At 34.9% G+C, this 27,094-nt stretch overlaps 1 protein-coding gene across 3 annotated transcripts in view; it reads left to right on the top strand.

Moving 5' to 3' along the window:
• Window positions 1-27,094, top strand: part of OTOGL (otogelin like) — a 194,826-nt gene that overhangs the window by 162,474 nt on the left and 5,258 nt on the right. For all 3 annotated transcript variants that reach the window (XM_074375352.1, XM_074375353.1, XM_045519426.2), the window contains 19 exons: window positions 716-893; window positions 1,145-1,287; window positions 1,531-1,554; window positions 1,648-1,740; window positions 3,762-3,951; window positions 6,350-6,564; window positions 9,858-9,999; window positions 11,385-11,570; window positions 13,179-13,391; window positions 13,878-13,982; window positions 14,580-14,687; window positions 16,063-16,164; window positions 16,676-16,780; window positions 16,866-16,906; window positions 20,402-20,465; window positions 21,537-21,715; window positions 22,184-22,288; window positions 24,449-24,568; window positions 26,071-26,116. In XM_074375352.1, coding sequence (XP_074231453.1) covers window positions 716-893; window positions 1,145-1,287; window positions 1,531-1,554; window positions 1,648-1,740; window positions 3,762-3,951; window positions 6,350-6,564; window positions 9,858-9,999; window positions 11,385-11,570; window positions 13,179-13,391; window positions 13,878-13,982; window positions 14,580-14,687; window positions 16,063-16,164; window positions 16,676-16,780; window positions 16,866-16,906; window positions 20,402-20,465; window positions 21,537-21,715; window positions 22,184-22,288; window positions 24,449-24,568; window positions 26,071-26,116 — 2,359 coding nt within the window. The remainder of the gene's footprint in view (window positions 1-715; window positions 894-1,144; window positions 1,288-1,530; window positions 1,555-1,647; window positions 1,741-3,761; window positions 3,952-6,349; window positions 6,565-9,857; window positions 10,000-11,384; window positions 11,571-13,178; window positions 13,392-13,877; window positions 13,983-14,579; window positions 14,688-16,062; window positions 16,165-16,675; window positions 16,781-16,865; window positions 16,907-20,401; window positions 20,466-21,536; window positions 21,716-22,183; window positions 22,289-24,448; window positions 24,569-26,070; window positions 26,117-27,094) is intronic.

The following is a 27,094-nucleotide window of genomic DNA, read 5'->3' as shown; positions in this document are numbered from 1 at the left end:
GGACAAAGTTGGCAGTAGTCAGGATAGGGAAATTGTGGAAACAGTAGGTGTGGTGTGGGTATACTCAAGAGTTCAGTTTTGCCTTGTAAGACTATGGATATACAGATCTGATGAATGTAAATGGAGTTTAGGACAGAAGTCAAGTTAAGATGAAATTTTTGGAATTCTTAGTGGATAAATGGTATTTAAAGTTATGAGATTAGATGAGATCACAAAGGCATTGAGTGCAGAGAGGGAAGAGACAGGGCCACTACAATTTTAGTAGGCTGAGAAATAATGACAAGCAGGCAAAAGGGATTAACCAGTGAGACAGGAGAAAATGGAGGCGATTTTAGATGTTCTGGAAGCCAAGGAAAGAAAGTATTAAAAAGGATGGAGTAATTAGCTATACTAAATATTTTAGTGGGTCAAAGTAGATTAGGTCTGAGAATTGATCATTGGGTTTAGCAGTGGAGCATCGGTGACCTTGTTAAAGATTGTTTCAGCAGTTCTGATATTAACTCAATATTAAAGTAAAGCTTAAATGAAGTCCATACTATTTTAGAGAAGTTACTTGGACAAAAAATAGTAGTGAAATTTTAATCATTCATCTTTTTAAAGGTTTTGTGTTAGGAAATCTACACTGTAGGCAATGCAAATGGGAAATTTAAAATTAATTGAATGCATTTGTTAAAAATAAAAAAAAAACCGCATTAATTTTCTTTTTTATTAACAGCCTCAACAATTTGATCCTGTGTATAACTGTAGCCAATACATATGCCTCAATATGGAATGGCAGTTGTACAACTGGTCTCTTCATTGCCCAAAGGCTGTGGAAGTGCCTGACTGTGGTTTCCGGGGGAGACCCGTTCAAGTGAACAGCGACATCTGCTGCCCTGAGTGGGAATGTCCATGTGAGTCTGCGTTTCTTACACAGCAGTCAGTTGTTCATCAGGGGAAGAGTATTATCTTTTTGAAACAATCACCTCCTCAAGGCAGTTATTGTTGAGCTTTCTTCGTTGGTTTTATGATTTTGGTCCCCATTATGTAACTTTTAGGGTCACTTTTTGTCAAACATAGTAAGTTTAATATAAAAGGAGCAGTTATTTCTACAAATACAAATGACTAGTTAATGGACTGAATCCACTCTCCACCATTTTTTTAGGTCGGTGTTCCATGTTGTCAGAACTCAGCATTATTACATTTGATGGAAACAATGCAGCATTGTATAGTATGGCTTCATATATCTTAGTAAGAATTCCTGGGGAAATTATAGTTGCTCATATAGAAAAATGTTCCATGAATCAGGTAGGTCACAATCCACTCTTTTGTCATTTCATCATAAATCTAGTAGCTGAAGTATGTTGCAATATTAGGTATCTCAGAGTAAGAAGGAACTCAAGGATTCAATGAGATTTATCTTCTGGTTCTTAAAACATGTTCCATGTAAATACATTTAGAGGTATATAACATTAATCCAAATAATGTTTTTAAAAGTCAAGTAATATATTCCTTTAAAAAATTAATTTTTCTTTATGCTTCTTTTTTCAGAATGGAAACTTGTTTAAAAAGCTAGTGAGTATTTGCAAAGTGTTTAGTAAATTCCTTCTGTTTATTGCTAAAATTAAGTTTAACTCCATGAAGTTTTAATTTTTGTTTCAAATTAAGGTTTCCTCTGGAAGAATCCCTGGACTTTGTTTTAAGAAGTTAAATTTGACCACATCTCTTCATAAAATACTCATCAATCGGGCAGCAAGGACGGTAGGAACACAAAGTTAAAACCTATCCTCACGTTAGATGAAGTTAAGAAATTACATAAACTCAATTATTTCCAAAAAGAGGGGAGATTAAACATATCTGTGGAGTTTCATTGCTATGATGTCTAATCATTCTTTCCAGGGACAGTCTGAAAAGGTGTTTCATACTCTTATGTGTATCTTACCATAACGTGCCAACTGTTGCAAATATTTCTCTCCTTGTGAAGTTCACTGAAACAGCCATGTTAAGTATGCTAAAGCCCTCTTGCATAGTGCAGGTGGCCAGGCTTCTTAGCGTTAGAGTTAATGTTAATGTTTCAAATTGGACAAAGCGGAAACGATGTGAGAAAGAGGATCATAAGGTTGCAAAGAGTAGCAGCCAAGAATACCAGAAAGAAGACCACAGGGAGAAGAACAGATGGAAAGAGTAGTTTTGAAATGCCGACGCCATAGCTTTTTCAGTCAATAAGTGATAGCTAAAGTTAGAAAAAAATGAAGGAACATTTAACTTAATTGAAATAAACTGAAGAAGAGCAATGTATCAGAAAAAAAGTTGGAAAGGAGCCATTAGGTTTTACAGGAAAAACTTTTATCCCAAGGAGTACATGTGTACCAAATAGGAGTGAGTTCTAAGGGGGACGCTTCACTCTGATCTAAACAGTTCTCTCAGAAACATAAGAAAATAATGTATAAAGATTTTGCTCAAAGTGGCCGAGATGTTATATGCTTTCTGGAAATAATTCTGTCTGTTGGCACAGGCCATAGGTTCTAGGCTGGAAACAGTGTTAACGTGAGCCTAAAATACAGAAAGGTGTTAGAAAGCTTAATTTTAAGTCAAACGTAAAATATATGAATGTGCTACTTTTTTGGAAGAAAGAATGTCTATGTATCTCCTTGATTTGAATGAGGCTGATATATTAACAGGAGGTGGGTGGGAAATAAATTTGAACTCAGACCTGGTCAGTGCTATTGCTGTGAGCATTTGGATAGAAGGGCTTATTTTTTGGCCTCAGCTGAATTCACGGTTGGTCATGTATTCAGCAGAAAACTTATTAACTTAAAAAATCATTTAGTGAGAGTTTATGTGATAAAATGATACAGGTCCTGATCTCAAGTAACTTGGAGTTGTGTGTGAGGTGCATAACTGTAATTATCTGCCAATTAGAAGGCTGTAGGAGGGGTAGTGATAGAATGATGACCAAGCTGTCGGGGAGAGAGATGAGGGTCTTTTACACGCAGCTTATCAGAAGGTCAAATAAATATTTGGGGGGATGTGACACCTAAGATAAATCTTAAAGAATGAGTAGAAATTAACCAGGCAAAGAAGGATGTTCAGCTTGAGGGTGGCAGTGTGAGGAAGTTATAAAGATGAGAAATTGGATGGTTAGTCAGGTATAACTCTGAGAAATTTACTGCTGGTTACAGCTCACAGTTCCATGTCATTGTTGTTATTTAAAGAACTGTTTCACAGCAAAATCCTTGACTTACCTGTATTAGCATTACCAAGGAGCCACATGAAAAATAAAAAATCTAGAATCCAATCCAAACCTTGGAAGTAGAATTTCTGGGACTCTTAATCTTTACTGAGCTTCACAGATGGTTGTTATGAACATTATATTTAAACACTGATTAAGAAGATCAAAGAGAGAACTCAGATTAAAGAAAACATCCTGGAAAAAAAACTTTATTACCTTAAATTTGTATTAGGAGGTGATGGTATAATCAACATGTACTGGGGGAAACAGACAAAAAAAGCGTATGTAACTTAGAAGAAATTTAAGCTTTGAAGAAAATAAGGGGCAATGAGGTGAGAACAAATACTGAATATAGCAAGACAGCGAGAAAGCAAAAAGAGAACTGAGGAATTATGAGGAACTGTGGCAGTAGAGAAATAAATTTTTAAACATTTGAAAATAGATTATATTAAACCAAAAGAAATAGAATTATCTGAATCCTCCTAATCTTAATGAGTGTACCTTTAAACATAAACCTTCTGATAGGTGTGCATGCATCATATAATTTTAGGTAGAAGTGGATTCTCTTGTTGTGCCTTTGCCCTTCTCAAATCAAGATCTGTCCATAGAGGATTCTGGTTCAATGTATGTGATAACTACTCCAGCTGGACTCATCGTGAAGTGGGCTCATCTTACCGGGATCATAGACATTCATTTTGGCTCTCAGTTTAACCTGTCATCTTCCACAGAAGGACTTTGTGGTGAGCACTGCTCTTTTAATCTCTATTTCTCCTCCTCCTCCTCCTGCTCCTCCTCCTACTCCTTCTTTTTGTTCACATCACACTGCTTTAGCCCCTCCTGCCCCACTTTTGGGGTTGGAGAAGTGATGTTAGCTTTCCATTCCCCATGTGAATACTGAAGGAAGCAATGTCTTTCCAGAAATGGGCTAACAAAACAAGAAATAACAGTTCGACTTGGGTATTTTATGGAAATATATGCTTCCCACTGTTACTACAATACCGTTTGTTTCCCTACTGGCTCATCTTTATGGAGCATTAATGGAGTGTCAGGCATTATTTTACATACTTTTATCTCATTTAATTCAAACAGGTCCCCAAATAAGTAGGCACTAATGTTAATTTATAAGTGATAAAAATGAGACATAGAACTATTAAAGACATAAATAACTTTGTTTCTTACTTATTTTTTAAGTTTGAAATCAAGGAAAAACTTAGTTAAGTCATCTTGAAAGTTATATACAGAGAACACAGTGTTCTGAGTGTTAGTCCTAGTTTTATTATAAAGTGTAATGCCTAGTTGTACCTTTACCCTTAGGTTTAATGTCACAGTACATTAACTCTAGGTATATAGAAAAAGTAAAAGAAAGGTACTGTCTACTGGTCAGAAAGTGGAACAGAGCTACCCCCTTTACAGATGTTGACGTGAACATCCGTTTCCTTATTTTAAAATGGAAATAGTAATATCTACCTTTAAGATTGTTAGAATTGAATGTGAAAGTAAGTGTGAAACACTTAACACATTGCTTAACACAGTCAGTACATATTAGCTTATTACAAGTTTATCTATGTTAAGCTCACTAAATGTTAATTGAATAAAAGTTTATCGATCAGCTTCTGAGTGTCTGATACGATGCTTGGTGCTGACAACTCAAGACAAACAGACTAAGTCCTTGCCCTCAACAAATTACATGAAATACCCAACCTTCTTTTTTAAAAATGGAAAGCATTTAGTAGAAAGTTTGGCCAAAATGGTTTATAATTTCCTTGCCTGTTTAGAACATGCTAAACATAGCACCAACTTCTATGGTGACTTGAGGTTATCATTATGGAAACAGTAATTATTGTGTACACATGGTATTGGGTATACATAATAACTCAGTAGTTATTATTGAGTAATAACTCAGAGACCTTAAGAATGAATTTTTTCTATTCTTATTTGTCACTTCTGTGTGCTGTGATTTCCGTTTGATTTTCATGTTTGTTTGTTTCCTCCTTTACTGTTAGCTCAAGCTTTTATGGAGAAAGACACTCTCTAACTGGATTCTTAACTAATCACTATGGAGAAGGGGTTAGGGTCACCTTTTTGCTAACTAAGGGTCACTTCCTAAACTTCATGACTTCCACCATGGGAGAGGGGTGACTGGTTAAAAGGAAAGCAGAGTGCTGGCAGATAGAGTTGTAGTGGACAGAAGTGTGACCCAAGTTGACCAGAATGGAAGGTCCCTATTGACAACTTGTCCCACGTTGTCATTTGATACTTGAAAAAATATATAACTCATATCTTTAATAACTGGGAGCCTTAGGAATTAAGAAAAATTAAGTCTTAAAGTATGGGTGGGTTTCAAGTAAAGTATTACCAGGGTTCTAGGTCCATTTCTTTGTACTTCCCTTGGCTTTGCCCTAAAATAGTAAGCTCTACCTTCAGTTTGGCCTTCCTCAAGGAAGCTAGAGGCAATAGCAGATCATGCCATCATAGCCACCAGTAGGGCATGTCATCCCAAGGAAGAGAGACTATCTATGTCCTGGAATTCCCAGGTCAAATTCTGAGCTTGACAATGATTGTCCTAAAGTTGAGCAAATCTATGTGTCTAGGTTACTGCCATGAACTGACGACTGATTTATGCCTGGATTACCTATAACAGTTGTTAATGAAAGGGAGTAAGGAGTACCCTTATGCCAGTCAGGGGGCCTCTCCCTGAGTGCTGTCATGTGCTAGGTGATGGGGCAGACATGGTTCCTGAAAGGATTTAATGTTCTCAGACAGGGTTTTCCTGGGGGAATGGATGCTTAGGAGGCAATCACCAAATGTCCACTATCTGGGGTATACCTTGACAGATTTTAGAACTAGTCCTTAAATTACAAGATAGTGGTAAGAGTGGAAGAGTGTACAAGCAGAATCAATCTCTTCTTTGTTCTTCTATGATCTTTTCACACATCTTGACTTCTAGGATCATGGTTTCTTTCCTATCTCATTAGAAAAAAAATCCATCAACATTTAAGTCAAAGGACATAAAGTTGGCACCTTATTCAGTAAATAATTTATTCATTTAAAATCAGTTATTGAAATGATTTATTTCTGCTGCCTTTATTGGTTTAAGAGAAAAAAATTTTTCCTTCTAAATGTCACACATCTTTTTAGGAATTTGCAATGAAGATCCAGATGATGATCTAAGGATGCAAAATGGCACAATCATTACGAATATGGAAGACATAGAATTATTTATTGAGAGCTGGGAAATTGAGAAATCATTTGAAGTCACAGTGAGACGGCCCGTTAGAAACTGTACTGAGCACAACTGCAGTGACTGCATTGAGTTATTAAACAGAAGGGTTTTCATCCCATGCCATGATAAAGTAAGTTGAAAGCAACCATAAATAAGAACTGTCACGTTAGACATGTTGAGAGTAAAAGCCAACGCATTCTTGTTCCTGCCATGATGTTCTTCTACTGAGAATAGTTTATCCCCAAACCTTCTGTCAGTTGCTTTGGAATTCAAAATCATTTACTGTTTATAGACCTACAGAACAGGAAGGATAATTTTCTTTTTTCCCTTTTTTTTTTCCCCAAACTATATCTACAAGCTTTCAAGAAAAATGAGACTGTGTCCTCTGAGAAAATGCCTCTAGGAGAAAGAGATCAATGCCACTTGATAACCCAGTTATAGAAACCAAGACAGCGAGGCTTTAATGAATTCCTGGCCTCTTGGGTATATACTTGCAATAGAAACTGTCACATATTCAATTTAATAGTTCTGTATTAGTCTCGAATTTTCTGCGTTTAGGTGACGACTGGTAAATAGTTTAAATAATCTGGATCATTAAAGAAAGATCTGTTGTTAGAGACAAAGGACAGACAAATACAGCATGTCGTGAATTATTAGTTGGAAACTTAGTCAGCATCAAGCACCTACTAGGCACGGTGTTAAACTCCTGTGATACAAAGATGAGTAAGACCCTCTCCTTCCCATCGAAGTGTCAAGAGGGAAGGCAAGCTTGTGAACAGATTCATCAAGATATACAATTCGGAGGTGTGTAAGAGCCCAAGTTGGGAGAAGAGTTCCCAGAATGCTAGACATTTGGATTATTTAGAAGGATGAGTTTGCCAGGAGAAAAAAGGGAGGAAGGGAGGGAAACCTTAGCAAAGAAAACAATATGTGCAAGAGTAAGTTTGCTGTGAAAGGCCGAGTTAGGGCAACACTGAAATAGTTCAGTGCAAGACTTCTGGAGGGGAAGAGTCTGGGAAGGAGAGTGAGTGCGCTGTCAAAGCACGAGGAGTTCACTGCGCTGGGCCTCCCGTGCTGGACCACCGAGTGTAGACCCCAGAGTTCTCACCCTGCCCTGTGAGTTCCCTGAGGGAAAAGGCAAAGGACGTGAAGTCATGGAATACAAATGGCACATCTCTCAGGAGCTTCAGTTTTACCTAGAGATTTGCAGGCAAAACATTTTAAATGTTTTTGTTTAAAAATGCAGGCATATAAAAATGAAAAAAAGAGTAAATACTTTTTAAGTCATTTTGGTATCTGGTAATCTGTCTTTTTACATTTTTAACTGGGAATTTAGAACGTTTGTTAAGCCAGGAGACTTTTCAGCTTGACTATTCAAGGCATCGTGAGGCAACACAGGGTACCATTTAGTCTGTGATGGCCCCAGATTTACCCTAGGAACTTCCTGGTGAATCTGATGGCAAAAGTAGGGAATGCTTGTCACTTGGTGTTCCCACTTCTAATCTTCATCCTCATGTGTGAATCTCCACAGATCAGGCAGATGATCTTTTATAAATGGAAATAGACTTGTATTATTTCTCTACCTAAAATCCTTCAGTGTCTTTCACTAACTCTTAGAGCAAATTCTAAACTTCTTAGGGCTTACAAGGTCCTTCGTGCTTTGGCCCGCCTACTCTTCTGCCTGCCTCTCATGCTGCCCTTTTCTTGCTGGTACGCCCCAGGCATTCTAGTCTCCGTTCAACTATTTCACCATTTCAAGGTTTTGGGGCTTTCATGCTGTCAGGGCCCTAAGCTAGAATACTTCTTTCCTCTGATCTATTTTAGCACGGTGACTCCTCTTGATTCTACACAAAGGATTTAACAATGAGATCCACAAAGCAGAGAGCAGTTCTGTTTTATTCACCTTTATATGCCTTATGCATAACATGGTGCCTGATGTGTAGTTAGGTGCTCAATAAATGATGAAAGGATGTGTAAATGAATGGATGGAAGGAGGATCAGCTATTGTGGGTTACGTAGAGAAGGGATATAATTTTTCATATTGGACAAATTAAATCATGTGGGACATCAAAGTTAAATACCCAGGAAAAAAAAAAAACTTAGAAATATATTGTAGATCTCAGAGGAGACCAGTTGAGGCCAGAGATCAGGTTGAGGTAGTTATTAATATGTGGAGTTTTAAAAAATAGCAGTAACTCATGAATGATGTGCCAGAGTCTGCTTTTTACACTTTCCCTATATTAGCTCACAGCCATCTCCAGTAGTAGTAGGTTTATTATTAACTCTATTTAACATGTGAAGAAGCTGACACAAAGATGTAAATGCTCAAGATGGCGGTAGAAACTGTGGGAACGGGTGAGTCCAGTAAGAGCAGTATAGTAGGTAGACACGACCACTGAGGATGGGGTCTAGACAGACAATCAGAACTAGAAGGAGGAAGAAAAGACAGCAGTGACCAGAAGGAAAGGTACCAGAGTGTGGTACTTTCAAAGTCAAAGGAGAGGGTTTTAAGAAACAGGGAGCATGCATGGCATCACAGGCCTCTGAGAGGTGGAGGAGGGTTCAGAATATCACGGTGTCCCCTGGATTTGACAACGTGGGAGGCTCTTGATGATCACAGCAAGTACTCCATGCAAATAAAATGATTGGAAACTGAGGAGATTCAATGAAGGAGACTAAAAAGGAAGTAGAATCTTGGTTTTTATAGATACAGACCTTGGAGAAGAAATGATGGGATATGAAAAATAGTATTTTTACCTGACACTTTGACCTGTGTCTGAATTTAGCATCTGAATATGGATGCTTAATGTGTTTGCTGAATAAATGAGTAGGGAGAAAAATTGGAGTAAATGTCAGTACAAGTTAAATTATTGAGATTTCAGGTATCTCTAGATCAAAATGAATCATAATCTGTAGGAAAAAAAAATGAGTCTAATTAAACTGAGCCATGTCAAATTATATAAATGATTTGACCAACATTCAATATTAATACACATTTTTCTGGAAACATTTATAACCTCATTTAATGAGCAGTGCCATGTATCATTACAGAAACCTTTATAAGCTTCTAATTTTCTCTGTAATAGGTAAAGGTCTTATTCAGTATATAGAAAAGAGGATTGTAATCTAAAATCTAAAAATGTAGATTTTTTTTCTAGGTCCACATACTCTGTTTCTTTTCCATCTTTATAAGATGGGTTTATGGAGTTTAGTACAGACAATAGTTATCTAAAAATGTGTGTTTAAAAATGATAAATTCAGAAGTGACATCTAATATTATGAAGCTTTGAAAATCTGAGGCTGAAGAGGAACCATAATGAGTATTAATTTGTTATCTTTAATCCTCAAAATGGTTTGAGTCTATTTTAGGGCCTTCAGAGAAAAAAACAACCTAACTTATTCTAAGGGACAATGTATCTCTAGGTTTCACCACAGAACTTTTGTGAAAAGATGTGGATCAATTATACCTATTTTTGGAACTATGAGTGTGATGCCCTTTCTGCGTATGTGGCTCTGTGCAACATGTTTGACATTTGTATTCCTTGGAGAACACCTGATTACTGCGGTAAGTAGTACACTTCAAATAATATTTTCCAACATTCCAGGTTTTTTTGCATTTGCTCCTTTCTTTTTCTTTTTCTTTTTCTTTTTCTTTTTCTTTTTCTTTTCATTACAAGATAATTTTCTAAGAATAAAATGAAAATGAATATAGTTAGAGGTCAGCTGTCCTACATAAGCAACTTCTGTTTTTACCCTGGTATAAATTTAAAGTAAGGGAGTTGGCCAAGTAGGTGAAGTAGGAAGACTCCAAACTTGACTCCTCCAATAGACACACCAAAATTACAATTACTTACAGGGCAACTATCTATGAGAATGGCCTGAAGACTAGCAGAAAAGCTTTTCCACGATTAAAGTCATAAAGAAGGAGCAACAACACCAAGATGGGTAGGAGGGGCGGAGATGTGGTGTAGTCAGGATCCACACCCCCAGGTTAATAACCCACAAACAGGAGGTATACCACAGTTGTAGATGTCCTTCCTGAGAAATGAGGGGTCTAAGCCCCACATCAGGCTCTCCAGCCTGAAAGTCGTGCTCTAGGAAGATGAGTTCCCAGAACTTCTGGTTTAGAAAACCAGCAAAGTTTGTATTTGGGAGAGCTGGGGGGCAGTAGGAAACAGAGACTCTGCTGTTACAGGGCATGCACAAAAACTCCCATGCTCCACGTCCCAGAGCAAAGGAGGTAGTTGGAAAGGACCCTGGGTCAGAACCACTTGCTGATCTTGGAGAGCATCTTGGAGAAGCAGGAGGCAAGTGGGACTCCCCAAGGAGATGGAGATGCTGGTGGCAGCCCTTTTGGGGAGCTCATTCTACTGCGATAACACTGGTGCTGGCAAGAGCCATTTTGGAATCCTTCCTTTAGCCTATGAGTTCTAGTGTGAGTTTTTAAGATCACTGAAAATCAACAAGGATTTTCTGAAACATCATTTAGAAACTGCTCAGCAGTGGTGGGGTTTTTTTGACAGTGAAGAAGTAAACCTAAACAAGTAGCATTTTTTAATGACTTGGTTGAACTGCATATTTAAAATGTATTTCTGTGCTTATTCTGAATAGACCATTGTATCTCCTCCCACGGCACAGAGCAGTAACTTCATAAAAGTGGACTCCATACTTATGCCAACTAAATTTGGCTGCCTGTTGATCATATTTATTTGATATAAATCAGATGAGCTTTTCCTACTGTCACATAAAATACTAGCTGGAAACCTGGAAGATGCTCAAAAATACCCATGGATTGCTTTATTTCTGATTTATAGTTACATAATAAATGAAAAATGGACTTTGAGGAGACTGAAAATGTGCAAAATTCATTTTCAGAAACAAAACTGACATCTCTTCCTTTTACTAGAATTTCTTTTATCATCAGCAAATTCTGTCCTCTATTATTCATAGCTCTGAGTTGCCCAGAGGGGAAAGAATATCAACCCTGTGTGAGACCTTGTGAAGCAAGAACATGTCTGAACAGATGGTTCTACGGACACTTTTCATGTCTGAATTTGAGAGAAGACTGTGTGTGCAAAAATGGAACCATTCTTCACAGGCCAGATTCAGCCCAGTGCATTCCAGAGGAAAAATGTGGTAAGCGGCAAAGTACAAAATGATGTCTTAGGGATTCAGCAAATAAACCAATGAAACTTTTTTAAATCTTGAAGAGATGTGCTGAGAAAGGTTGATCAAAGGTCACCTGGGTGTTGGAAAGGAAATGAGTTTGTAGTCTGTTTTAATATGATTTCAGTTGAAGTTATCAAAATTGGGAGCTTCAGTGGTGATGTGTTTTCATCTCTGCTCATGCCTGTAATAACTGGCAAAGAATACGGCCAGTTAAGAATTAAGAGCGTAGTATGTGGACTGAACTGGAACTCCAGTTATGTCATGTATTAATGATTCAGCTTTACCTCTGTAAGCCTGAGGTCATGCATCTGCAAAATGAAGAAAATAATAGCACTTACCCCACAAGGTTAGCGTGGGGATATGTAAAATAATACGAAGAATTTTGCAACAGTGCCTAGAGAAAAATAAGCACTCAAAAAATGTCAGGAAACATTATTTTCTCGGAGGAAACACTGAATATTTCTATTTTCATTTTCAAACCATTTTATTCTGACATATTGTCTCCATGGTGGTTGCAAATTAAAGAAGTGTGAAATTGAGAAAATTGCAGTATAGTGCTTTATCCATCATAGGGCTCGTCGTTAGGGTCAGAATTAAAGCTAATAATTAAAGGGAAAGGCGAATAGAAGTGAAGTGCCTGTATAGTTTCAGAAACAAATTTGTCTTTGCCATTGAAGAAAGTGTTTGTGAAAGACTGAGAATACACAGGCATGCTTACATTTGTTTTTAGGGACCTATGAGATTGGTTTGGTAGTAAATAGAATAATGTAAGAGAAGTTTGTTGGAGGCTGGGAATATGATGGTTACTACATTTATCTTTATTATTCCTTAAAAGAACCACAAGAGGGCCATATTTATCATTAGGTAAAACTTTCATAATAAAACTAATAGTCACTGAATATTTTGCTTGATTGTCTCCTTTCCATGTTTAGATTTTAAAGCTGAAATGTTTTAAATTTTGATAAGGCAAACGTGTTAATGTGAGGTAGAAACTACTTTGTTTTCTAGTATAACTCAGTTTTAACAGTTAATTTTTTAAAACTTATTTAAATTTATGTTGCTGAGTTTGTTCAAGCTAAATAAATCATATTAACAAGACTTGAGATGAATAAAAAGTAATTAATAAATCATTTTATTTGTAGAAGAGGACATGCAAATTTATAGATCGCTGTAGAAGGGGAAAATATTTCCTGTGGACTACATCAAAAATTTCATTGAGGGCAGGGTCTAGCTGAATGGCAAGGTATGTGTTTAGCATGCATGAGGTTGTAGGTTCAACCTCCAGGACCTCCATCAATAAACAAACAAACAAACAAACAAACAAATAAATAAATATCTACCTACCTAATTACCTCCCCCTCCCCAAAAAATAAATTTTAAAAATCTGTTTTAATTTTTATTAAAGAAAAATGTAAGCTAGAAGCTGACAAATGAAAAGAGGAACCTGAGAAAGGGTAGTTAATGTGACATGTTATGTGTGTTGCTGGGCCAAGTCACAGTCTGAAATCAACATTACAGCTTGATTTATTTTAGTGCCCAGGTTCTAAATGATGTAACACTGTCCATTTTTTTAAGCATGCACTGATAGTGAAGACCAGCCTCGGACTGCTGGGGAGATTTGGAATGGGTGCATCGACGAATGTGCTCTGTACAAATGTTTGGAGAATGGAAGCATTATTCCCATAGAACCTGACTGCGATGAAGAGCCCTTGCCCATCTGTGAACGAGAAGCTGAGGTTGTCCTGGGCTTCATCGATAAGTGGACCTGCTGTTCAAAGAAAGTTTGCAGTACGTATGCAGGCTGAAGCCTTAGCAGTCAGTTAATGCCACAAAGTATGTTGATATTCTTTGTGAAAAAGCAGCGCATGCATGATGCTTGGTGTGAAAAAAAATGTACAGGTTGAAGTAACAATGAAAGTATTGCTGTAAATGTCACATACACTTTCTCAAAGCAAATTTTACCTCACCATAGTTTTATTGATTTTGCAAATAGGTATGCAAAAACCCTGGCTATTATCAATTAATAATATTAAGAAATACATGACAAGATAAAGGATCTGGGAATCTTTGACTTATGACAGTTTAGGGTCAAATACAATAATGATAGATAAACCTTAAATCTGTTGCCTTTTCACATATGACAATTCTGTGAGCTGAATGGGTTTAATTGCAGTGTAAAAACATGCCTAGTGAGAATCATATCCCTGCTTTGAGTTAGAACCACAGGATTTTAGTTGCGGTCACAAATTTTTTAATGTTTCTGTTTATTTTCAGGATGTGACATGACCTTGTGTGAAACTACCATTCCGACATGTACGAACAGTCAAAAATTGATTGTTGGCCATAGCCCTCTCTCTTGCTGTCCACAGTACCAATGCGGTGAGTAGTTAATTAGGAAAAGTAAGAATGAGGTTCATTGTTCATTTACAATAGCAGATTAGATTCTCATTCTTTGAGTCTACAAGGAAATGATTTACTATAAAAGATCATCTACCTAGCTGTCTTGCTAAAGATATTGTTTTTTAAACCTGCAATTTCTTTATAAATATGTATATATATAAACTTCAAATTTATATATTATATAAATATATGTTGTATATAATTGACTCATTTTAAAGATCTTAATTTTAGTGGAAATATGTATTTTAAGTGGATATATTTACATATTTTAAATATAAATAATTTGCCATTCCTATATATTTCTGCTAAGATTTTATAGCAGGATATATATACATATATATGATTAATAGAAGGTTGTATATATTTAAAATGTATATTTACATGTGTTTATATTTTATATGTAAAAAATATATATTTTATATATAAATAACCTGCTGTTTCCTATATATTTCTGCTAAGATTAAGATTTCTAAAATGAGCTAAGAAATCAGTAAATTCAAAGAGAACTGAAACACAATTTCATTTATTTATCATCTCACCCTATACAAATTTCCAAATATCTTTGTGTTTTGGCAGAATGTGACCCATTCAATTGCCCAAATATTTCAATGCCAGGCTGCAGAGAAGACCAATTCATGATTCAAGTTCAACAGGAAGAGCCTTGCTGTTTTTCTCCTCTCTGTAGTGAGTGTTCTGTGAGATCATTTCTTGGAAGGAGAGGGAGGATCTAGGGAAAAGCTCTTATTTGATGTGAATTTTGTGGGACTCATGGTAACCTACACTCTGCTTACATACAATTCAACTGAATAAAAATGGTAGGAAAGAAAGTACAGCATTTTAAATGATTCTTGACATTATTACATTTAGTACTCTTTCCTGCTATTGACAAAGACTATGTCAGTCAAAATATGATCAAGATAATATCATCAAGGTTTTTTTTTTTGAATAAGGCAAGCACCTAGTTCTTTTTGGAGAAAAATTTAGCCCTGGCTTTTCTGGAAGAAGCAACTAAATAAAGGACTCTGCTAAGCAGAGTATCTCTTTAAAACTTCGTCTCCTGCATACCCTGTGTGAGCATGATGATCTAGAAAGAGAATGGTAGAAATGATAGGTGCCTGGGAAGTGACTGTATTTGGGGCTGTGTATTCTGTCTGATGAAGTGGACTTTGAAAAATAAATAATTCTCTCTTTTCCATGTCATTGAAGAATTATCATTTCAAAGACTGGTGATTAGTGTAGGTTTCAGATGTACCTGTGAAGATCAAAGCACTTCTTTCTGTACCAGTTAAGGTTCTTTGACTGCAGGTGGCAACCAGTGATTGATTCTGGCTAGCTGAAGCACAGCCAATTACTGGGAGGATTGAGGGATCAGGATTTTGTAGGATCAAGACGAAGCAGAACAGCCAAGCCCTGGAAAAGAGAGAAACCCACTGCTCTAGGTGGCAGTCACTAATGATTGAGTCAGCAACATCCATTGCCTGTTTTGGTGCCTCTATTCATGATTCGAGTGCTATACAAAGAGATTCTGATTCATCTAAAGTGGGTTTTTCCTACACAGAGGCCTGGGAAGAATGAGGTACCCTTATTAAGAGTTACTCTAAGACTGCATGTGTGGGGCATTTTCTCAAGCTCATTAAGAGTTGTTCTCAAAGTTGGGAAGGGGATGATGAAGAGCTCAGAAGAACAGGCACCTACTGTATTGTTCATCCATATATTGGAGTAATCAAGAGTAATGAATTAAGAAAACTTCAATAAGTAAATCCATGGTATTTTGATTCTAGTAAGAACAAATTACTCCTGAGTGTCCTACATTTCTGGTGAGATGGTTCTTCTATGTCACTGTGCTTGGGGAGGAATAAAACAATACACTCAGATAGTATTGTTGTTTTTATGACCAAGTAAGGAGATCTGTTTTCTATTAAATCTTTATTTTCCTTGTTTCCTATTTTGGTAAACTTAATGTATTCTGTTTTGACTTTATATGTGTACAGGAATATGAACTGACAATTAGTTTGTTTTTAGCTCAGCTGTGACTTCTGCCTTTTCGTTTCACCTTTAGCTTGTAAATCTTGCACTGAACCTATTCCACTATGTGCTGATGGAGAATTTCTCACTGTGGATCTTAATACTACACACTTCTGTTGTCCTCAGTATTACTGTGGTAAGGATATCTTAACTAATTAAAATATTTAGATGTATCTAATGTTTTAAAAGCCCAGTGTGTCTTAGCTGTACTGTCCTGTAAGACCTTAGTTGAGTTCTAACATACTAAATGTATGTAATGTTTCATACATCTAAGAGCACTTCTTGGACAATACCATTACCTCTCCAAAATAGATTAACTATGATTTTATCATCATCCTAGACTTTCCAGATATACAGGTGATTCCATTCCTTCTCTACTTCCTTTTTCTCCTTGCCCCCTGCCATTTCCCAGGGCTCTTCACCCAATGAGGATGTCCTAGTTCTACTACTGTTGTTGTATCTGCTTGTGAGTCCTTTGTTCTGTCCTGATCAACACATTGCAGTGGGGTGGCAGGAGGGGCAGCTCGGGGGAGATCCAAATTCATGTACTCCACCAGTAATGGTGGTGAACTAAATGGTAGCTAGTGAAAACTAGCAATTGCGTGAAGTTAAAAGTTAATTTTTACCCATATACTTTTTCTATTTAGTGTGTGAGCCAAATCTTTGTCCGACGCCACTACTCAACTGTGCAGAAGATAGGAAACTTGTGAAAGAAAATGTCTCTGGTCAATGTTGTCCAACATGGCATTGTGGTAACTACTTTTCCCATTTTAAAGTCTTCTTACAATGCATTAATATATTCTGATCAATATAAACATGTTGATTTTTGCCTTTTAGAATGTAGCTGTGAAAACCTTGTTATGCCAACTTGTGAAGTGGTAAGAAAACATATTTTGATGGAAATTTACTGTAATTTATATCAGTTCATTCTCCAGTTCCTTTATTGCTGTCATTTCTGAATTCTTCTGAGTTAATGAAATTGTTCTCATTAAGTTGTACTGAAGTAGATTAAAATAATCTGCTCTGCTATTAGGGAGCAGTCAACATTTTTATTTTACTTGAGATAAGGAGTTGCAACACTTTATTTTTTCCCCAATGGTGATTGAATCTACTAGTCTTATGTCTACTTAAAAGTTCACTGGTCTTAAAACACAATGTTGAAAATCTATTATCTCAATATTGAAAGGTTTTCCCAGTGATTCTTTAAAAAAGTGCACAAATAATGCATCTGTTTTAGGGGAAGAGGAGGTATAAGCATGTAACTGTATGCAACAGAACCCTTCTTAGGATGGCACTGTGTCATTTAAAAAGCAGGGTACACAGTTTCATTTACGCAGGATGGACAAGTGCTAGAGGGCTGTTGTACAGCTAAGTGACTGCAGTTAACAATACTGCGTGGTAGACTTAAAAATTTGCTAAGACGTAGACCTCATGTTAAGTGTTCTTATCACAATATAATAATAAGTTAATGGATAGGTCTATAGCATGGTGATGCTTTCACAGATACATACTTACCTCCAAATTTGTCAAGTTATATACATCAATTATGCACAGCTTTTTGCATGTTAAATAAATTAGTTAAATTGTAGTTTTCAAAAGCTTTAATCTAATGTCTACTCTGATGAGTTACCACCTATGATTTGCATAGAATGTTTAAGTTTTATAAAGAACTTTCATAAAAATTCTCTCATTCGATTATTTTGTGTGTGCAATGTACGCACACCTACAGAAAAGAGTGGAATTATGCTGTTGTATTTTTCTCAAGTTCTTCATAGTTTACATAACATGTTTTGTATGTTATCTCATTGAATCTTCACAACGTAGGTATTTTTAGCCATTTAATAAATAAGAAAATTGAGGTCTGGAGAGAGTAAATGATAGATTGAGATCTTCAGGACTCAAACCAAGGGTCTTGTCTGAATATACATAAATGCCATGCAAGACAATTTAGTTTTAAATTTCCCGGTTCTATACAGACATTGACCTGACCCATTGCTCCTGAGTACTCACTCTGAATGATTGCTAAATATTTGTTTCAGTGTCTAAGATGATATCTTTTTAAAAATAACATTAGTTTATTCACAGACAACTAATGCATTTCAATCTAACGAGTCTATGTTAGGCCTGTGCGGTTTTACTTTTTAAATAACAACCTTATTGAAATATGATTCACAAACTATACAATTCAGCCATTTGAAGTGTACAATTCAGTGGTTTTTCTTATGTTCATAGAATTGTGCAACATCAACACGATCAATTTTAGAACAACTTTATCACCCCTCCAAAAAAGAAACTCTGTGCCTTTTAGCAGTCACTTCTTATTTCTTTCCAAACTTCCTAGCCCTTGGAAATCACTAATATACTTTCTATCTCTGTGGATTTTCCTATTGTGAATATTTCATATAAATGAAATCATATAATATGTGGTCTTTGTGATTCCTTTTACTTAGCGTAAGGTTTTCAAGGTACTTCATTCCTTTTTATTGTTAAATAATAGTCCATTGTATGGCTATACTTAGACATTTGTCCAAATAAAGGTATGCAATGGCTAATAGCATGTGAAAAGTTCCTTAACATCATCAGCTATCAGTTAAAAATCAGAACTACAGTGAGATATCACTTCACACTCACTGAAAAGACAGATAATAATACATGTTGTCAAGGATGTTAAGAAACTGGAACCCTCCAATTTCTGAAAATTGCTGGTGGGAATGTCAAATGGTACAGCTGCTTTGAAAAACAGCTTGATAGTTACTCAAAAGTTTAAATATATAGTTACCATATGACCCAGCAATTCCACTCCTAGTATATATATCCACAAGAAATGAAAACATATGTCCACCCAAAAGCTTGTGCATGAATGTTCATAGCAGCACTATTCATAACAGCTAAAAAGTGGAAACAGCTTGAGGTAATTTTTCTACTGACTTTAAAGGAAAAGGATGCTTGCTTGAGAGTTAAAAAAAATACCATCATATTTGGTGTTATATTAAGTATTAGTTGAACAATCAAGGAGTTATTTTCTCTGGGTGAAATTAGGTACTTATGAGAATAAAAGTATAACTAAATATGTGAATAAGATCTCAAATGAAACAATTTTAGAAGGAAGAATAGAAGATTTAAGCCAAAGCTTGAGAGGACACAGTAGGCATCATGGCTCTAACTTAAAAAACAGGTGGGTAAGTGACATAAAAGAGTTAGTGACAGCCTGAGACCTCCTCATCCAACCTTCTGAAGTAGTTTGATGCAGTGGGAAAATTTGATTTATTGTTTTTTAACTCTGTATTGCTCACATTTTATTTCCAATCCCATTGGAATTGTGTGATGATCAAAAGTTGTAAAACATCAAGTGCATTGATGCTTATGAAACTACTTTACAACTCATAAAGCACTACAAAAAAGTACGATATTAATAGCTTATGGGGAAAAGTGTCTTTTTTGTATTATGATGGATTTATTTTAGTTGTTTTTTCTGTCAAGAATCAAATTAGTTTTTATTACTGATGTCCTATGAAAATTAAATGCACCCAGGAAAAGTTGATGTTTAAAATACAGCTCTTAAAACTTTAAGCCTGGTGCTACACTTGGGAGTACCCTATACCATCGGGGAAAGTTTAAGCATTGGTCGTGACTGTAATTTACTAACAGCTAAAGGTTATATTGCACTTTCCATAGGTCAGTTTATTTTAAGCTCTTTACATACATTGACTCATTTATTTCTCTCAACAAATTCTAAGAGGCAGACAGTATCACTGTCTCCATTTTACAGATGAGGAAAGTGAAGAGCAGACTGGCTAAGTAACCCGCCCTAGATCACACAGCCAGTGAGGAGCAGAGCAAGGCTGGCACAAGGGCAGGGCTGTTCCTGAGTCTGTGCCATTAATCACTGTAGCACACTGTTCTGTTCTTGTTTTATATGCTATAGCAGCCCTGCTCTAAGGCAGACAGCAGAGTCCTGGACCACCTCTGTAGAGCAGATCAAGAACATTTCCATTAAGAGAAGTTTCTAGGGTTAGCAAGCATTCTCTTACCTCTAATTGTGTGTTAGAAGCTCAGAATCAAACAATATTAATTTTAAAGTTAGGACAAACCATGAGGGTCATCTTATCTATCGTCACTCATTTAATAGATAAGGAAATTAAAGTTTAGAGAGATTGAGTGGTCAATGATCACTTTGTTTATTCTGAGTTTTTTCCATAGGCTACTAATTAAATGACCACTGGGTTAATCAAAGCTTGTCTAATCTTTATAATGCACATCCTTTGTGACTGTGGGGTAGGAAATTTGTTGGATGTCATATTGTGTGTTTTTTTATAATGGTCATAATAAGTCATGTGACAAGTCATATAATAACGATAATATCTTTCTGATAGGGAGAATTTACTGCAATAGACCGTAACTTTCAGAGTGACTGTGGATGTGTACAGTATCTCTGTGGTAACTATGCTTTTTGAAACTTTTAAATGATAATGAATATTATTGGTATCTGTTGTTTACTATTAATAAATTAAAAATAATTTTTGAGATGTATTACACATTTTAAGCCATTTGCTAGTTTTTGAGTACAAAAAGGTACTATTTTCAGCTTTCTCTTTTGTAATATTCCTCAATGTTGTGAGAAATTTGATAATAGGACCAGAAATGACTGTTTTCAGAGGCTTCACAGGATTTAAAGTTGATGTAGGGTTCTTGTTAGTATATATAATTTAATTTAAAAGTAGATAACCTTAAAGTGTCAGATTTTTGCTCACTGTTTTATTTTTATTGATGTTAACGTTGCAATGCATAAAGCTGACTTTTCTATGAAATAACAAATCATCATATTAAGTATTAGTAGGTTAATAGAAAATACAACTCTTGTTCAATAGCTTGAAACTTTTATATTTTTATATGAGAGAAGAGTTAAATTCAGGGTTGACAAGGCACAAAGAGCTGCCGAGCTGAATCCTTCATCACTACTCTAGCCCAAGACAACCCTAAGCTACTTTTAAAGATATGATAGTACATTATTTCAGCTACCTTCACCATGAAGTATGATTTATATGACTATTTATTTTGCAACACAATAAAATTGAAAAATTTCTCTCAAAATAGCAGTTAAAAAACATGAAATGTTTCACAGTCCCATCAGGAAGAGACTTACTTCTATTGATCTAGATTTTGCCTCCATCTATATCCACTCCCCTAAATCGTCATGTTATGTTTCCAGAAGACAGAACAGCAAGTATCTTGATGATCACTTTGGGCTAAAATTCTGGAATCTACTCTAAATCTGCTCTAGAGGAAGCTCAAACAATAAATAGCATTTACAGATCAATTTCTTATTGTATATGTTAAGGAATAAATCTACATTCATTATTAAGTAAATTCTTGAGCTATTAACAATACATAAAGGTAAAGATCTTTGTTGCTTTTGAAAAAATTGCACATCACAATAAAAACATAGACTTAAATTTTCCATTGATTGATTAAATATAGTACTTTTTGTTGACCATTTTCTTTTCTTAGAAAAGGATGATGTGTGTGTATTGCAAGAAGTGTCAGTATTGAGTCCTGGCCAATCTATGATAAAGTATGTGGAAGGGGACTTCTGTTACACAGTAGAGTGTCTGGAAGAAAAAGATGAGCATACAGGCTTCCGCACTTTGAATTTTACAATGGTGAATTGTTCAAAAGAATGTGATGTTGTAAGTATTCTTTATAAGTCATTCTGGTGAGAGTTAATTAATCTTAAAATGGCAGCTATAGAATTTGAACAAATGAATACTCCCGAAGTTAAAAACAGACACTTGAATAGTTCTTCAATAATATATTATTGTGTAATATATCTGTCTATATAATGCTGTGTCCTTTTCCTGTGCATAACCTTGAGCTTCAGGGGTCTTATTATCTGTACTGCTTGCTTGAACTGAGCTTGTTAGACCTGCTTGATGAATCTTGGCTGTTAAATGTAAAGGTTGACATCTACTTCACTTCTAATACAGCTCTATAAATTCAATTATTATCTGAAGTGCCTCAAATTCAACCTTAGAAATGCTTACAGGTGTTCTGAGAGAGCAGCTAGTTATACTGGGAAGCACTTTCAGAGCTAACTAATTAAAATATTAGTACTGTTGCTGATTAATTCACATTATTGTTATTTTTATTACACACAGCACCAGGTATACACTCCATCTCCAAGTGACTATGATTGTTGTGGTACCTGCAAAAATGTATCCTGCAAATTTCAAATGGAAAATGGAACATCAGTTATACATGAGGTATATATTCCTTAGTTCCTAAGATATGTCCCTTGGAGGGCTGCTCTCTGCTATTTTCTGAAGAAGATGTTCAAATAAATCTGAAAAATGTCACACACGCGCACGTACACACACACACACAGAGTCCTCCATACAACAAACATGCCCATACAGAGCACACTTACAATACACAAGACATAGTTATATTTTAAAGTATCTGATTCCTTTTGTAAAGGAGCATGTTTCACGAAGTTATTTTGTCATAGAGCCTCACTTTTTTCCCCAGATGTGAGAATGGGCTTTGAGAAATGCTGATTTCTAATCATTAGAACAAAGGAAAAGAATGATATTATTTTATTCACTCATTTAAAATGAAGCATTTTAATAGAAATCTGAAACTCAAGATGTTAGCACTTCATTATTTCAGATATTGAAGATTTCAGTGGGTAAACATGAGAATAGATATTTTTTTAAAAAAACTTAAAAAGAAGATCCCAAGATTCATGAATACTTTCCAGCAAAACAATAAATTATTCAGAATTCTTCCCTTATAATAACTCTGTGGAGATTTATAGACTGACTCACTCTTTTCCTTTCCTAGAATAGAAGAAGTGAACTATGTAATTTTAGTACAGTTTTTAGTGATGTCATCAGATTTAGGAGGGTCAGAAATTCTGTTTATAATTTATATTACCTGAAGGTAGTTCCAATTGGTTATTACTAACCTTAAGTTTTTTCCATTAATAACTTAATTATAGGGAGGTCTCTTTGTCGTGTTTTTAATTACACAGGATTACTCACATACCCAAAAGAAAAACAGATTTCTCCAATCCCATGCATTTTATTGAATAAGTAAAATGAACAGCTACTTTGTTGTTCCAAGTCTGTTGTTTTACAATTATGTGCAAAATGGTGTTATTGATTTAAATAGTGTTGTTGATTTTGTTTACCGGTTTAATCCTAGCAATACTTTTGTTTTATAGTATATTTTTCTAAAGAAGGAGCCTTGCAAAAAGGTAGCTGATAAAATGTTGAGGAGACATAGGTGTCAGCAATAAAAAAGGAATGAAACTACTTGAAAATATACATTAACTTGGGAATTTTTACAAAAAAGCAACATAAACTCCATAGGTGTCAGTAGTCCAGAAACTATTGATACATATAGTCAGAATTAACAGTGATTGCCCTGACATTCAATAAAAGATTTAAAAGTTTGGAGTATTATTTGAGAACACAACAAATAATGCAATATAGGTAAATACACATCAAAATTTTTAACTCTTGCCTCTTTCAAAGATAAGCTTTAGTGATCTAAAAATCCAATTCTAATTTTTGATCTCAGAAAAATTAGATATTACTATTTGAATTGAATACTAGAATTAATATTTGAATTTGACTGTTTCATCTTTCTTTAGACCTGGACTTGTAGATCTTTTCCAACTAAGGTTCATAGAAGACCTGAAGATATTTACAAATTAAAATAGAATCTAGAGGGAAAAAACTTTGTTAAAATTCTTTACTGGTCCACAAGGAATCTTCAAGTCAGAGTTTGACTAGCATTTTAAAATGCAGGTTATAAGATAAAAATATAGATCAACAATTATAAGAATTCTGAAATCAGGAATGAAATAAACAGTAACTATGTTTTAGAATTTGTTAAAAAAAGAAGAGGGATAGGTTTTAAAAAAAGCAGAAAGTATAGAAAACTAGAACTGTAAGTCAGTAATCATGAACACCCAAAGATTTTTAAATTTTTTGGTGATAAGGGAGTAGAAGGAAAAATAAACAAGCTGCATGAGAGGAGGTGTACTATGTAATACGATTTGTTGTTTTATAATTAGTGAGGAATTATGAGAGCAAGACCTTCGACATTTGGCCAAATCAGGTAATTAATTTTGTAGTAGAAAAAATACCCCTTTGCTTCTCTTCTCTCTATTGCCTTATTTCACATTTACATCTCAGTTCTCATATGAAGCCAAACATAACCTGCTCCCCCCACTACATATGTGTATTTTTATTCATTGCAGACAAGTCTGGGGACATTCCCAGATGGACATTTTATGTCACAAGAAGCTCTTTTCCCCTTGACTTGAGTTTTGATTCAGCAGGATAGGAAACGTGCTACTTAAGAAATAAAGCAGATTTTCGTAAGCAGACAGTAACTTTCTCTTTTACTTTTAGGAGGGGAGTATCTGGCACTACAATTGTACCACATTTGAATGTGTTAAGACTGACGAAGGGACGATGATTCTGAAGTACAGTATGGTCTGCCCCCCTTTTAATGAGACTGAATGCAAAATGGTTTGTACTTCGTTATAGCTGAGAAAATTTAGTATTAAATATAATTTAGAAAATACACATTAATATGTGCTCCAAGGTCATACATACATACATTGTGGCTAATTTATTTTGGTGAATGTTTTATTTTCACGTATACATAGAAGGTCTATTATATTTCCTCACTTTGCCATTTTGAGTTATATATGGTGTTCTAAATAATTTTGACTTTCCCTGAATGGACATGATGCCATCTCTGAGTTTTTAAGATCCAGACCAAAGGATTATTGAAAATATTTTGATCAGCCAATTTTGCCTCTCTTTCAATATGAATTAATAAACTAATGGATCAGAACTTGGTCAAATTTCTCTTTCTTAAACACACAACAGATTTATGATGTCATTCGCTTGTTAATGCCTGCTGGCCTAGGTGGAATTTGTCTTAGCTTCTTTGAGCACAGACCACTCTGAAACTCAGGACATGCCCCAGAATTGCTGATGCCTTGGTTTTGCTTTTCCAATTCCCTGTTCCTTCAGAGAAGAGTCCAGTGGGAGACTAGATTTTTGAAAGTCACACAGTGTTTTAAAAAGTTTCTTTGTAGCTTTAATTATTCAGGAGATAACAATCCCTAATGAAAAGTAAGCTTTGTTCTCTGGTCTGAGCCAATATTTTTCTGTAAGTGTAGAGAAATAGCACAGTTTCATTGATTTTTTTTTTTTTTTCAAGATGTGCCCTTTTAGTGATGATGGTTAGCTAGCTGGCTGGCTAGCGAGGTACAATTTGTACTAAAGTAACAGAATTCCAGCTATTGAAAGAATCTTAAGCATCATCTTACTTCACAGATTCACTTCTATAGAGTAAATTATTCTTTTATTTGAATTACAATTAGCAACTTACTAAAAGCAATTAGCAATTTACTGTAAGAATTCCAAAAGATAATCAATGAAGTTTTCTTAATTTAGCCTTTGGCAGGAAACATCCTGAAGTGGGGAATATTTTTTACTAATATGCTGTCTACCAGAAATTGATACTACATTGTAAACTGACTATACTTCAACTAAAAAAAATTTTTTTTTAATAAAATACTTTTAAAATATTAACAAAAAAGAGACATCATTTTAACATTAAATTATATTCAGGAGCTCAGTCTAGTCTCAAAAAGTAGTTTAGATTATTTTAAGGAGTTTAAAAAACATAATGGCCTCTATTTAGAGTACCTATGAGTACTTTGATCTGGTAAGATTTTTGTGTGTGTGGTATTTAAAATATGTTCTTTTAAGTAAGTTAATCTTTATGCACTCCTTTTCATATTGCTAATGAAGAAGTAACACGTTTTAAGCAAAACATCTGCTCCTAATTTTAAAAACAAAAATTTCATAACAGAGGTGGTTCAATTCTAATCACTTTCCTATAAAGTCTTCTGATGTTTAGTAAAAATATTGAGAGAATGAGTTAGTTCTCTACTTCCAGTTTGAGAGAAAATAAATAAACACTGAGTTTTAACATTATTCTTCTTTCCTCCTAGAATGAAGGGATTGTAAAACTGTATAATGAAGGCTGTTGCAAGATCTGTAAGTGAGCACATGCATTAATTTGATTCATTTTAATTGCTTGTGGTGACTCTGATTTTTCTCATAAAATTTAGTTCCTATGGTGCGAGGAGAGAAACAAATTTTATAATATATATTATTTAAATGTTTTTATATCAGGTGGTGGATTATTTGTCATTTAGTCTTTATCTTTTGGAGTATGAGTAAGTGTTTTCAATTTAGATGAATTTTAACTTAAATATTAGAAATGTCTTTATTGCTGCATTTCTTAAAAGGTATTGCATAGAACCTTAATAAGTTTTAAGTTTAAAAGTGCCCAATGGTCAAATGCATTGAACAGGCTGAACTACACAAAGTAGGTTATGACAAGAATGGCACTGTGACTCCCATAAGGATATAAAGAGTGTGAGATTTTCCAAACCTATTTGAACAAACCTATGGATAGGTATAATACAGTTGAAAAATACCAATTTAATGAATTATATTTAAATCATATATATAAAACTTCCCATAATTACCGTGATAAAATTATGTGCAACCAATATATTTTAAATGTATTTGAATTTTAAAGATTTATTTCACAGTACTTTTTAATGATTTTAAGGACTGAAATAGAATAGAAGGGTATTCATGAAACCATTTTCATCTGTGTATTTATGAACTTATTTATTAAGTGTTTATGAATTCACGTCAAGATAAAAATAGAAGTTTTAGGAAACTTGGCCTAGACAGTGATTTTAAAATTGTTTAGAGAAGCTTTCAGGGAAAAGGTTACAACACGATTCAGGTTAATGATGCCATTGTGTAGGGTTGGATTCTTAGATACAAATTATCCTGCCCCTCAAGGGAGATTTCTGTACTTCTTTCATGAAGATTTTAAAACCCCAAAACATATAAGAATAGTTCTATTTAGAGCTGTTAGTCATACTGAAAAGAATGTTAAAATGTATTAAATTTTGATGAAACATAATTATATACTATTGAACATGATAACAGCTT

Source organism: Camelus bactrianus, chromosome 12, assembly GCF_048773025.1.
Source record: "Camelus bactrianus isolate YW-2024 breed Bactrian camel chromosome 12, ASM4877302v1, whole genome shotgun sequence".
Lineage (NCBI taxonomy): Eukaryota > Metazoa > Chordata > Mammalia > Artiodactyla > Camelidae > Camelus > Camelus bactrianus.
The sequence above is the reverse complement of the archived record's forward strand: the minus strand, read 5'-3'. Positions and strand labels throughout refer to the sequence as shown.